At 45.8% G+C, this 11,474-nt stretch overlaps 1 protein-coding gene across 1 annotated transcript in view; it reads right to left on the bottom strand.

Annotated features, from left to right (window-relative positions):
- LOC104404962 (fibroblast growth factor 18) overlaps positions 1-9,818 on the bottom strand; it is a gene marked incomplete at its 3' end in the record, with an annotated part of 25,339 nt that extends 15,521 nt beyond the window's left edge. Inside the window, exon 1 of the mRNA XM_010013523.1 lies at positions 9,638-9,818. Coding sequence (XP_010011825.1) covers positions 9,638-9,818 — 181 coding nt within the window. The remainder of the gene's footprint in view (positions 1-9,637) is intronic.
- Between the last annotated feature and the right edge of the window lie 1,656 nt (positions 9,819-11,474).

The raw sequence follows: 11,474 nt of genomic DNA, 5'->3' as shown, positions 1-11,474 counted from the left end.
TGTAGGGAAGAGGATAATCAGGCTCCAGTTCTAACAGTGATCCAGCCGTGTGATCCCTCCATGCGACCAGCAGAAATGTTATTTGGGATTTATACTGAAGTTACCTTTACACAAGCGCCTTTGCTGCTGGAACTTGAGACAACATTGCTGATCCCAACAGGACAAGACCAGCTTTCAGGAGCTGCAAAGTTCACCCTCTGTTTTGCCATGTTGTGTGATTTGAAACTAGGAACCCAAAGCACCCCTCACACTGCTTCAGCACTCACCCCTGTAAAACTCTGTCAGAGCAGTAACAGGGGTTTTGTGGTCAGGATACCACTCACACCATACCCCATGGGGGGCATGGACACACTGTGAGCCTCATGACTGTCCCCGGCCAAGAACTGAGGCCATTTGGACATTATCTTTGTATATTTATCTGGTGTTTACATGCCATCCTTTTCTTAGCCCTTCCCTGCACACTGAGGTCTTCACCACTGCCAGCAGCTGTGGGTGATGTCCCCGGCTGCTAGAGCTCCCCTTGGACATCCCACCACCCGTTTCTTCTACTGCTTGTCCCTCCAAGAACATCAAATATAAACCAAACCATACCAGCCCCACCAACCTGAAGCCAGGACGCCAAGCCTATGTTACCTACCAGCTGCTCAAACGCCAGTGACTTCTGTCACTATTGCACTGCTCAGGCCCAACATCTGCTCCTTCTCCATCCCGTCAGCCCAGCTCTTGGATGATGAACAGAAGCCACCAAGCAGCATCAGAGAAGGAGGACTCCTCTCCACAGCACTACCTGGGGCTGGTTCCCTCCAGCCAGCACTCCTGCCATCCAGTCATGATGGCAAAGAAACTGCTTGTTGGAGAAGACTCAAAATTCATTGCAGCTAGAAGAAGGCAGGGTCATGGCAGATGGCGGGATGCTTTTCTTACTGCTTTGCGAAGAAAGGCGCCCTTTTTGGCAGCTGTGAATGAGGAGGAGAAGGCCTTTTGGGCATTCATTTCAGCTCTCAGATATGAGAGCAAAATAAATCTGAGCACTACCCAGTGATTCTTCAAGCTCAACCACTCCAAGCAGCACCAGCAAAGGACAAGCATATCCCCAGAGTGGCTATGGCAGAAGTCAGGAACACGAAGCTCAGGAGACATTTAGAAGGTTGCAGCTCCTATATCACCATAAGAGCATGAATCTGCTATGGGCATTCAGAAAATATTTAAAATCCATCAGGAACCGCTGCATGCACTACTTACTGCTGGCACAGCTCATTAGAAGGCTGCACAGAGTGCAGCCACACAACCATCTCCCTCCAACCCCAATACCCCCTTCTCCTCCTGACAGTAAGAAAAAATAGGTTTTGGGTTTTTTCACTGGGCCTTCTCCCTCCCCTCACTTCCAGCTTGCCTTCCCCTTGTAGCGAGCGCTGAGACCACAGACACTCTACACGTGTTCTCCTCTTCATCCGACTGGCAGGCACTCTGGAAAATGCCAGTATTGGAACGGCCTGAATTCAGCGGTTTCTGAGTGCTGATCGGACACTATTTTGTTCAAGCCACAGATAGTCATTTTTGGGGGGTATTTTCAACTCCCTTTTTGGACTCTTCCACATCTCCAAGTGCCGTGCATCAGCAATTTCTCCTCTTCGGGCCTTCATTATTTTTCACCTTTCTGGAGAGCCTGAGGCTCGATGTAGTTTTGTAGGGGACCAAGCTCTTCCCTCCTCTTCCAGACAGCCACGCAATGCTCCTGGTGTTGTTAATGTTTGCTGTGCTCAGCTGCGGAAATTCCTGGCTATCTGGTTTTCACAAGAGCCAAGGTGAAATCTCAGCGATTAAAGTGCCTTAGTATTTTAGAAAGTCTAACACCTTTCCTGAGGAAAGTCCAACCTGAAAACAGGAAAGGTCTCACTGCATCTAAAATCGTGAAGTAATTACTTCTAACAAGCTACCGATGTGGTCTCCATTACCACCATCTCTTCGGCATCTTTCCACTTGCAATGTTTTTATCCTGACAGCAGACCTAAGAGGTGAGGAAATGGTGCAAACCCTTGTTTTGGAGCTGAGGGAGGGACACATTGAGAGGATGAAATTCATACCACTTCATTACATGTGAGGAGCAAAGGTCCTTCTCTCCACTGCCTAGAGGGCCCAGCCTCAGTGTCCCACCTAACCTGAGATGCTCCAGCTGTGCGACTTGGCCAACACCACCACCATTAAGTCTCCAGCAAAGCAAGCTACTGATTTCAGATCTCAAATGGCAACCTAGTGAGATCCCATGTTATCTTAAAGCAGAAGACTGCCCTTTGCACACCAAGTTCTGAATTGCTCATCCTGTCTTTAATTAGGCATGTTCTTAACAGCTTTATTGACATTTTTAATTTCCTCCAAACATTTCTTATGAAGGCCAAATCTCAGTGGCCACTTGACAACATGAATGGTAAAGTACACCAAAGCCAAAATTTACAGGACAGTTTGTTGATGATATTTTCCTTCCCCCTCTCCAAAGTAAAAGCAATTTTAAACACCTTTCAGAAATGAAGACAAACCCATTCACAGGGTACTGTTATTGTATCCCGACTTGAATTCATGACTGGTCTAATGCTTAGATATGGGAAAACCTCAAATACTACGATGAAAGGCTTGATAACAGACACTAACATAAAACAAGTGCAATAAACTCAAAGGAGCTTTCTCAGCATTTGTGCACAGAACCACTCATGGCCCAGAAATACATTTAAAATGATGCAAACTTCTTCCAGAACTTCATTATATAATCATAGAAAAGTTTGGGTTGGAAAGGACCCTAAGGATCATCTCCTAGTACCCACCCCACGTACAAATTCCAGATAAAAGCAGTCTTTGCACTAATATGCACAGTGCATTTTCAGAGTTATGGAAGGCAAGAGAAGCCTTAACTTTGTTTCTGTGCTATTTCATCACAGCTAAGGAAGAACATTCAGCGAAGCAGCTGCTTGAGCTGCATGGGGAAAAAGCTTTATCACAGCAAGGCAGGAACAGATAATATCATATTGACCTGTCTTCAGGGTCTGGCATTCACATTTTCATAAAGTGTCTTGGAAGATAAATCACCATACTAATAATATTTGTATTGATTATCTAAACTGAAGCAGCAATAGACTCCATTGTCTCACTTCCTCTTAAATTGCTCACAGATGGGATCCTATTTCCTATTCTGCATTTCTAATGGGAACACTTAAATCACAGCACAGAATTATGTACACACACAAACTGTTAACAAAAACCTTTTTATGACTTGCATGAAAATAAAGATTTTTCACTTTGTGGCTCACTTCCCACTCCACACAGAAATTAAAAATGACAAATTATCAGCAGACTTCAAAATTACTTCTCCTCATTATTTCTGGGTCCCTAATATTTACTGACAGACAGGCCTATGTTTTCCAAACCCTCATTAGTGATTACGGAGACTTGAAGTTTGGACACAGAGCTGAAAGATGATGATATTTTTTTCCCCTGTGAAAGTCAAGGCTCTTTAAGCTATCTCAAGGTCCAGAAGTAGGGAAATAAAAAATCACTATAGTGTCAGAGGGAAAATAAACAGCTTCTGTTGTTACTGCAGGTACAAAATGGGGACTGCTGAAGAAAAAGCTGAACTTCAGATGTGAAACTGGCCACAGTGGGAGTTTGGGTTAGCAGTTATCAAAACCAAGAGTAAAGGAAATTGGCAACAAATGCATTGTTTGAAATAGGTTTGTCATAAATCAAAAAGCAAAAGGCACGGATTTTTCTTCCCAAGCTTCTCATCCCACCTAAGCAGAGTTTTCCCCTACCCCAGCACAGACACAAAATACGTCAGAATCAAAACCAAAAATGTCTTAAATGCCAACCCAAACAGCTGCTGAGCCTTTCACAGTGGCCTGGAAGGTGAGGGAAGCCCAGGCTCCTCACTGCCCAATACAGTCCCAGAGCTCCAGCTCTGGTTCAACAAAGCAGGAGCCAGCTGCAGCTTGTTGGTTCATTCCCATGCCTGCTTTCACAGGGAAACTGCACCACTGCCCTGCTGCAGATGAGGAGACATTTAAAGGAATAAAAATAAAATTAAAATAAAATAAAGAAAGCGGGGGATGTTGGGCAAGAAGGGAAAAAACAGAGCCACAACACAGCAGCTGCACGGCAAAGGCTTCTCTGGCTCAGGCCAGTCCCCAGGACCCATATGACTGTACAGCTGCCATAGTGAATGATCATGCCTTGTGCTGAGGTCAGCTCTGCCCCCGGGCTAAGTAAGTGAAAATAAATGGTTGAGAAGATAAAAGGTCTTTAAAAAAAAATATTTGTCTTGTTGTCATGTCAAAACTGTAATGGGAAGAGACTGGAGGCAGCGATATGTCGATTAAATAGGAAACAGCCATCCTGATGGTTCAGTGGAATAAATTACAAAGCAAATCACAGTTCGTGCCGGGTACAGGGCTGAGCAGGTCAGCCCTTTGGACATACCTGGGAAGAAAAGTAGTTTTCTGAACATCCAGCCTGTGGAAATACAGCTATATTTAACTAACTCAAGTCACACTTGGGCTGCATCTCCTGCTCTCCTTACAGGTTAATTCTGCACCTTCCAGCCACAATGAGTTTAGCTTTTTCTTCCCGATCTTCCCAGGAGGGGGCGGGGGGGGGGGGATCAAAATTGAATTTTAACTATTGTAGGGAAGGAAAGGGTTAATCAGGTTTCCCAAGGTAGCTTGCTGTTAAGGTGCCAGAAATACCTAGGGGAAAGAAAGACTTGCTAAAGATGGGACAATGGCACTGGTATTTTGCATTTGTTTCCAGGCTTTGAGATAGAACAAATGGGAGTCATTAGTGAAATGAGTTTAGGGAGTTCTAAACTAGCTGTCAGGCTGCCAAGCCCCAAGAAGTGCTATGTCAGCCATTAATTCTAGAGAGCACAGGATTACCCAAACCTAGGAAGGAATCCTGTAAACTTTAGAGTCAATTAAAGGAGGCTATTTCACTATAATATTTTCCACACTTATTACACCTCCTCATGGAACAGAGCCCACTTCTACCACAAATGAAATCTCTGGCGGCCTGGAGTGTGGCTGATGTCTAGCCAGCCGTAATGGGCTCTCCATGGGCTTGTCCACTGGCATCTCTGGGAAGCTCCTGCTAGAACAGCAGGCGGGACTGCAAGCTGTGGAGTGCATCATCCAGGCTTGGTGGCCCCAGGAAGGAGCAACCCTTTTCACCAAGTTCCTCGCACATCTGTTCGGGGTGTAATATTCTGTACCAGGAACACCCTTAACATGCAGAGGTGATGCCATGCCACCTTTTGAATTTGCTTTCCTCCTTGGTGTGCCTGACCCCCGATTTGTTGACATCCTGCTAGCAAACCCATGCTTTGTTAACCTCCTGGCTCAGGAGCATATCTTCAGTCCTGAGCTAAACCCTACTGAGGTCAGGGGGACTCTTCAAGAGGACTTCACTGGCTCAGGGTCCATCCCCTGGGAGACTGAAGATGATGAGAAGGAGTGATATCATACCTGTGCACTACCCCTCACCTGGGGTGGCTTCAAACAAAGCCTCCCATGCTGCAGACTAGAAGCTTTATAAAACTGATGGTTAATAACCTTCTAGGGGATCCAAGAGGTTTTGTTTAAAGTGTAACAGACTGGGTCAATGGACAAAATACCACCGGAGAGCAACCTGGAATTTACAGACTAATAATCTACTTCCATATACCGTGTCCCAGCCTTCAGGACACCCAAGCACTCGCCACAGTAAGTTACCTCCACAAGGAGGGCAAGCCCAAAGGCCCCTCAGGCCCCCCTTGCCTCTCTCCTGATGGCTATCACTTCTCATCGCCCCACAGGACGGCAGTAGCCGGGGATAAATTAAACCAAAAATCACATGGCTGTGAAATACAAATGAGGCAAAAAATGCCTTCACCCAACCAAGAGAGCTCTGTCTCCCCAACTGCGCCGGATACAAAGATCGTGAGCAAACAGGATAGAATGTCTTCTGCCTTTTGTGAAATGAAAATAAATGAAAGGATCTAAGGTTTCAGGTCACTGATCCTTCTCTTCCCTATCTGTACCATTTATCAGAGGTAGAATATAAAGGTTCCAGGTCCTTTTCTTTTTTTCGTCTGCACTTTAATGGTTGTTTTTTCTCCTTCCCCCTTTCATTTTCTGAATGAAAGGACCACTTAGGAACCTGTAAAGTAATAATAAGCTTATACCAGGAATATTGTTTCTCTGGGCCAGTACAAACCCTTTCTGAATAGGTTGAAGAGAATAAAGTAAAAATGCAATCTGTAAATTGATCAGTCTTTTAATTAGTTTATAGTGTGTTAAGAGATAATATTTTGCTCACATAGATTATTTGTTATCTAAAGATCTCAGAGCACTTTAGGAACATCAATTAAGCCTTAAAAAAAAACCCCAACCTTGGGAGATAGGTAAGCGTATTTAGATTAATTAGCATTGTTGTAAGCATTATTATTATATTTAATTTAGTCCAATAATTGACTTATCTATTAAGGGATTCTAATCCATCTGAGAAGGGATCAAATCCATCTGATTAAAAGAACTACATCGACTCAATTAATTCTACTAACTGACTTAATTTGCCATTTAATAGTTTGACACATGGGGCCAGATCTTGGCCCTGAAGAACGCATAAACCAAAAATTACATGCAGGAATTATTATGCCAGCAAAACTGTGCATTGCAGCACATGCGTTTTCCCTTGCACATGGCTTTTGCAAACCTGGATAAAACATTCCAGGGGTTTCCATAGGCCAAATTCCCCCAGCCTTGTGGTACCTTCTCTCTCCAAACCAGGGCTGACGGGTCATTTTGCTATACTCAGGGTGGCTGCCTGGAAATGAGCAATTCACTGCCTGAGAACTGCCACCTGCCCTCTTTTCTGGACATTCTCTTCTAGCAAGAGGTGAGAAGTTTTACAGAAGTCAATAAAACCTTGCAATAAAACTAACCTCCCTTCAAAGGCAGGACAACCCTCCCACACCAGCCATTTGGAAGCTGTATACGTGCAAGAAAAAAGAAAGAGAGAAAAAAGCATCTCTTCACTTGGACAGTTCTTTAACCAGTTGTGAATGTATGGGAGGAGAGTGGAAAGAGGTGCTAAAATGTTATTAGCTCCCTCACCCTTACAACTGGCTAGTGCTAATTGCTGGTGATGAGCACTGTGGACGCCAGCCACACAGAGCTTCCCCCATTAAGAGTGAGCTTGTGACACCCTTGCCTAATGTTACCTTCTCTTAATGGGACTGAGTTGTTGGTAGAATTCAGGGTTGTAGCCAGCTCACGGGCACCTTTTCCCACATCTCTTTTCTCAGACATTGGTTCTTGCTCGTCCTCCCAAAGCCTTCCCCAGGCTGCAATCCTTAGGACCTCAATCCACATCACCTCCAGCATCATCTCTGCCAGTGGGGACAGGGTTAAAACAGTGGAGAAGCAGCAGATCGATGTGGCCAAGACAGGAGCTGAGCACTCCCCAATGCTGAGCGTGGCTCTGACCCACCGTGCCAGCATAGGCACTAGAAGAGGGGAGAAGAGAAAAAGGGCAGAAGGAAACCCAGCCATCTGCTGCATGAGAGGAAAGCTGTCCTCCTTCAGAGGAGAATCCAACCAGCAAGACAGAGAAGTTCATCAAAAGTTTGCAACTGTTGAGATCCCCAGACCTGGTTTAAGCCTCTCTCTGGTCTTGATCAAAGGTTACTCCATAATAATGCCGCGGGGGGAGGGGTTCCCAGCACATAATGAATCCTGTGTCATTGTCTTTGTATCCAGTTTTGGCTGTAACACAGATGGTTCTCACTTCAGTAACTCCAACATCTCTCCCCCCTTCATTATCACAGCTAGGAGCTCTGTGTGGTCACATCCTGGACCTCTGTGCCGCATCTCACTGCCTCCCCAGTTATCATGCTCAAGTGTTCCCGTGCCAGGCAAGATGATGAACAACAGATTTCCATAACCTTTCAGAACAGCTAGGGATGGGACGGCTTTGCAGCTTGACGCCTCAAGGAGTTTATTAGGAGGCGCTGGGGAGGGAGCAGGCGGGGTGTCAGCAAGTGACCGGAGCACTCTGGGTTGTTCCAAGTATGCCAGCAACCAGAAGGAGGAGAGGATTTGGTGGCAATAAGAGACACAGGCACTGGGGAACTCCCCAGACAGGCAATCTGAGGCTCTGCAATTGTGCAGCATCGCCACCGGTCACGAGCAAGCACACTCCTGTGGGAGGATTTGTTGTTCAGACACAATTGCATATGTATGAAGGGGACAAGATGGGCTTTGACACATAAATTAGCACTTGTCAGCTGCTCGCGGGCACACTTCCCTGCTGCACCCCATTGTAAATGCTGCCTTCTTTTAGAAGGAGGAAAACGACATCATGTTACCTGACAGTCGCTGTGGGCAGGAGCGTTTCCTGGGAAGCCAGCAGCCAGCACACAGAGACTGGTTTACATATCAAACCTTAAGAGGATGAATGCAATAAAGTGACACAATAATTAGCAGCCAACTGGCACTTTCCACTCCTGTTTTATCTGGAAATTTGGGCATGACAAAGGACAAAGTTGATGAGATCTCAGGGCAGGTCTTTTTCTGAGATATGGGGTGACTGCACACAGCAACCCTCCACAACAGCCGTGGGGGTTCATTTCACACCAGCCAGGTGCTGTCTCTGCTGTCACCTCCCATGGCATCATGCTGGCAGCAGCTGCCCCCCATGCCAGGCACAGTGTGTACCTCATCCTGCCTGAAGCTCCCTGAGGGAACAACCATTCCCACAGTGTGAACTGCCATCATCGTAGCCCACCTCCACTTCACCAGTGCTGCATGTGAAGTCAGCTTCACGTGAAGGTGATGTCAGCTAAGGCACACACACACACCTCTGCAGCAACATGTGAGCACACAGGCTGTATATCCATAAAAGAAAAAGGACAAGTTCTCTGAACAGACCTAAAAGCCTTCCAGCAACCAACCTGAGCAAAAACATCTCTGCCACAGCCATCCCAGAACATACCAGAATTACAGTTTTTTCATAATTCAGCCTGCTAGCAGCATTTGTAGCATGTTGGTTGTGTGCAGATCATAACGAGAGTAATTGAACAGGGTGTTAGCCCAGGGGATAGTTCAATTATTCAAGTTCCTGCAGGATCCACATGCCCTGAGATTCAACTTACACTCAGAGTACTCTCAAAGCTCCAAAGTCTGCTTAATTCCAGTTCAAACCCAATATCCCTCTATCTAGAAAGATGAGAGTGCTTCACTGAAGCACTGGATTCACCCAACTTGAGCACAGAGTTCATGGGGAAAGAACATCCCCCATTACCAACCTGGGTATCATGTATGAATTCCAGTCAACAACACTGAGCTCATCCATTCGGCAGAAAAAGATTTTTCCTTTCAAGCACCATCACACACTAATAAATTAGAGCATGACACGACTGTGGGAACTGCCTGCAGCTGGGAGTTGGGCTGACAGCCTTTTCTGACACAACAAATGTTCTTAACCTGGACAGGTTTTTTCCCCTTTTATCCTGTTCTTTTATTGCTCTTCTTATTTTTCTCCCCAGAGGTTCTCAGCCCAACATCTAGGACTAAAGCCTTTGACCCACAGGCTGGGGGATCCCAGTAAATATTCTTACCATATTTATCTCCATCTTCTCCTTTGGCACTGATCCTCCTGCCAAGCACTTGGATGTGTTTCCCACTTGTCCTGCTGTAGAGCTGATAGAGCCGAAGCTGCTTCCTGCTCACGTCGTCCCTCGCTCGCGTCTGGTTCTCCACGTGTATCCGAAAATCTACATTCTCCTCGGCAGCAAACATCTGGGATCGGATGGGGAGAGGGGAGAGAACAGAACAGACCATGAGACAAAACAAGCATCTTGGACAGAAAGACCACATACCAACCTTCCAATGGGCACATGGCTCAAGAGGACTCTAATTTGCCGCCCTTCTCTTGACAGCTGCGATATGAGGCACTCAACAGGTAACTCTAACCAGAGCTGGCTCTCAACAGAAAGCCATACCTGGGGTTTTACAATCAAACTGTGGGGCTTTTCTTGAGTAAAAACTTCCGGTCAGTCCTGTTTTGATTTAATCCTGGTCAGTCACGCTGGCCATAAATTAGGCTCTCCATTGCATGAGCGTAGATTCTACCAGGATACATGGACACATATGGGAGGGGATGGATAACTCCATTTCAGAGATTTTGTGCTTCACCTTCCGCAGCTGCATTGATTCTCCGATTAACTGCAGGTAAGAAGTCAATGGAAAAAACCTATTTATGCTGACATTAGCAGACTTGACTCTAGCTTTGCACAGGCATAAAATCTACTATAATAAAAGTGTCATATGTACATGGGCACTCTCCAGCATAACTTTTTTGCCAGCTCTGCTTTTCAGTGAAGCCAGCTCACTGGTGACTATCCATGGATGCGCCTCTGTCTGCTTCAACAGGGCCACGGCTTGGGGAGAGATCACAAGGACCAGTGAGAGCCAAACCAGCACGTCCAGCCACAAGGCCAGTATCAACATGGGTCTGCTTGCATGGGCCATTGCATCTCTTTTTTCTGCCAACGGATTAAATTAACCTTAGTTCACTACAGCCTTAAAGTACTACCAGAAACTTTCTCTGACACATCTGCCCTTCTCTGGAGGTCTTGCTTCTTATCTTAACTGTTCCCAAGAAACACCGAAACAGGATTCCTGCTTTTGCTTCCAGAGGGTCATCCTGCCTTGCCCAAGGTTAGAGGACCAGACAACCCAGACCTTCTCAGGGAAGGCTGAGCAGCACACACCCCCAAAAGCACTTCAGACCCAAACAATATGAAAGCCCAGAAATGGCTCCATGATCTGTCCCCACTGGCATCCGCACCACAACATCCATGCTGCCCACTCCAAACTCACAGATGGACAATATTTTGGTGGCAGACTCCCTTCATGGGACAATAAATCAGTTGGAAACCAAAACCAAAAGATTGAGTGGCACACACACCACACGATAGGCAATTTTTAACCTGATCAAGACAAAGACCAGTCAAAGTCTACCCGTTGTTGGTAAGCTATAAAGCTGTGTACCACTTGCATGTAAGAGACAAAATCCACCATAAAATAAGAATCACATGGGACTTTAATGACGCCTAGGTTTGGGACTGGCAGAGGACCAACAGTTACTCCTAGCAGGGTTACTGCTTCTCCTCCTAACACATTCCCATTACAGCACACTTGTCCTCCTAACCTAGCATTCTGATATATTGGTGAGGGGATGGAGCTGGCAATGCAAATGAGAAACGGTCAATAAATCCTCATTCAGGCCTATTCCAGGCTAAAATGCATAAGAGCAAGTGGCCACAATACACAAAAGAGCCCCACTTCAGTCTCCTGCATATGTCATCTCATACCAGCAAATATTTTGAAGCCAAATACTCCCTGAAAGTCAAAACCTCAAAAAGAACTTTTTAGCATTTCAAATTATTGAGT

The sequence above is a fragment of the Nestor notabilis genome, unplaced genomic scaffold (genome assembly GCF_000696875.1).
Source record: "Nestor notabilis isolate BGI_N333 unplaced genomic scaffold, ASM69687v1 scaffold26734, whole genome shotgun sequence".
NCBI lineage: Eukaryota > Metazoa > Chordata > Aves > Psittaciformes > Psittacidae > Nestor > Nestor notabilis.
Note: the sequence above shows the minus strand (reverse complement) of the source record. Positions and strands in the feature narration are given on the sequence as shown.